Below are 2,500 nucleotides of genomic sequence, written 5' to 3'. Positions count from 1 at the left end.
CTGTTGTTGCCAGTTTTGATGTTGTCCATGTCAATTTTGTACTGGTTGCAGTCAAGCCACACACGGAAGGTCCTCGTATCTCCCTTAAGCTCTGGCTTTGGCTCCGGTCCTTCTTCTATAACACGGCCATTTTCATCCAACATGCCTTCCACTTCGCAGCCTCTGACGTACCTAACACCCCACTCCTCTGGAAAGCTTCCCTCTGGGTTTGGGTACAATTTTGGAAGCCTTACAGAAAGCAGGAGGCAAACATCATGCTTTCTAAGGGCTTCCCATTCATTCTTTATTTCTCTCCTGACATTCAAGTTGACTGTAATGTCTGCCCTGACTCTTGATGGTTTATCTTCACCTACATTTGGCTTGGCTACTTCACAGACTGCAAAATTCTGAATTGGCTGTGCCATGCGAGCCCATCCACGGAACAAAGTAGATCCATCTTCAGCTGCCCATGGGTTGAGCCTCATCAGTACATCTTCAATATCCTGGCGAATCTCATAAGTTGACTCTAATCTGAACAAATCAAAGTTTCTGAGTAAATAGTCATGCAGAGTGAGAAACTGGAGATTCAGTTTTGGCAATGCTAGGCAAGCATCACCAGAGAAGTACTCGGAGGGAACTATGTTGTCATCCCAAATAATCTGCTCTGTTGGATACAGAGGCATTCTATTAATAGATTCAAGTTGTGATATCCGACGCTGGTACTTCCACAAGATTATTTCAACCAGGAACTTCCTGTCACTCTCATTGCTATCAGCTTCTGGGAGTAAATGCAACAAATGGCACAGTCTCTGCAAATCTGCATCTTCCAACTGTTCTACATGCTGTCTGAGTGTGGCAGTATCATCTACTGAGGCAATACTGGAAAAGCTAAACTGTGTCAGGTCTTCAAAGTTCTTGAAAGCAATGCTCTGCAGAACTTTCACTTGATCATAATGGATTTTCATCACATCTAAATCTGAGAGTGGTTGGCCAGTATTGTCATTGATCTCAAACTGTGCATATACTTTCAGAATGTAGAGCAGCTGTGCAAATAGCTTGCCCTCCTCTCTGGCAGCAAGTGTTGACAACTGACATCTGACTATAAGGTTACAAGAATGCAGCAGTGTGTTGAAGAACCTCCTCGTTGGCAGCTGAGATTCCAAATCAATCATGAGTTCAAGAAATCGCTCACAGTAATGGACAACATCCTGTGCTACACCTACATTCTCATCGGCTGGAATGGTGGATAACTTCTGCATGAACTGTTGCATCAAACTGTAGAGAAACTTTGTATCGAAGTTGAAGTTCTCCAGTTCATCTTCTTTGATCTTCTTCCTGTGTCTTGCTGTCCTTTTCAAAGCCTTGGCCCAGTTAGGAAATTCCTTTAGCACTGTCTGTAGCTGACCTTCTGAAAGGCATTCCAAAATGTTATACGAAACAGTGTGGCTGATTCCATTTCTTATAAGATCGGTTTCAATACTATTATAGAGATGATTCAAGAACACGATCATGTGAGTCTGCTCCTTCTGTGTGAATTTCCTGGTGGTATCCAAACAGGCTTTCATCAAATGCCTCAGGAAATTGGGGAAAGGTCCAGGGTGCTTGACAAAAGAGTCCCATGCAGGAACACGTTCTCGGAACTTCTCATTGACCAGGACAACCACAGACATGAGGTGAGCAGGTGAGGCATTTTCTGAGTAGTTTGGCCACACATAGTTCTCCAGGTACTGGCTCAACTCCAGAACAACAATTCGTCTTGTTTCAAAGTCTGTTGCTTTTACTTCACTCTGGTAGACATCCTGAATCACTTGTGGATCGTATGGTAGGTGTGAATCCTTGGTATCTGGTGACCAGTACTGCTGCGCAAGGAAAGTCACGCGATCAGCACTGATCTGGTCGACTGTTAGTCCCTTCATTTTCCTTGATCTTTGGTTCAGCTTCTTGTCATCATAAACATTCCTCACAATTGGTCCTTTCTGAAAAGACAGAGAGAATATAAGTACTATGGCCTAATTAATGCAGTGACGAATACTAATAAAATCCTTTCTCTGGAGGGAACAAGTAACTCTTGGGATTTCTTAATCTTGAGAAACCTTAAACTCATCCATCTTTTAAAAACAGTCATTCAATTTTCCATTGGATGTTGCTTTCACAGACCACAATACTTGTAGATCTAGAAGATATGGTGATCCCTAGAAAAAATACAATAATACAAATTGGATTAAGAAAGCAAGATTAAGTAAGCAAGATAACACTAGAACTAACAATACAAACAATGTGATGTGGTTATTCATCTTGAAAATTACCAGCAACAAAACAGCCTGGCAATCTACAAACTCTATTTCACCAGAACACATGCAATGGAGGTTTGTGTTCTTTGTAGATGTGTAGTAGGCACTAAGGCCATTGGCAAATGCAGAGAGGGTTCTTTTGTAAATACTTTTATATCATTTACCACTTTTCTGAACCCCTAGGCAAGGAGAGGGATTTAGCTCTATGAAGCCTGGAGTTTTGAGATTAC

General features: G+C 42.0%; 1 protein-coding gene across 2 annotated transcripts in view; it reads right to left on the bottom strand.

Moving 5' to 3' along the window:
• LOC113809319 (RNA helicase aquarius) overlaps positions 1–2,500 on the bottom strand; it is a 6,713-nt gene that overhangs the window by 2,568 nt on the left and 1,645 nt on the right. For both annotated transcript variants that reach the window (XM_027360867.2, XM_027360866.2), the window contains exon 2: positions 1–1,955. This exon is cut by the window's left edge and continues 2,568 nt beyond it. In XM_027360867.2, coding sequence (XP_027216668.2) covers positions 1–1,895 — 1,895 coding nt within the window. In that variant the 5' untranslated portion in view covers positions 1,896–1,955. The remainder of the gene's footprint in view (positions 1,956–2,500) is intronic.

Source organism: Penaeus vannamei, chromosome 34 (genome assembly GCF_042767895.1).
Source record: "Penaeus vannamei isolate JL-2024 chromosome 34, ASM4276789v1, whole genome shotgun sequence".
Classification (NCBI taxonomy): Eukaryota; Metazoa; Arthropoda; class Malacostraca; order Decapoda; family Penaeidae; genus Penaeus; species Penaeus vannamei.
This window is presented reverse-complemented; position numbering and strand designations above follow the sequence as displayed.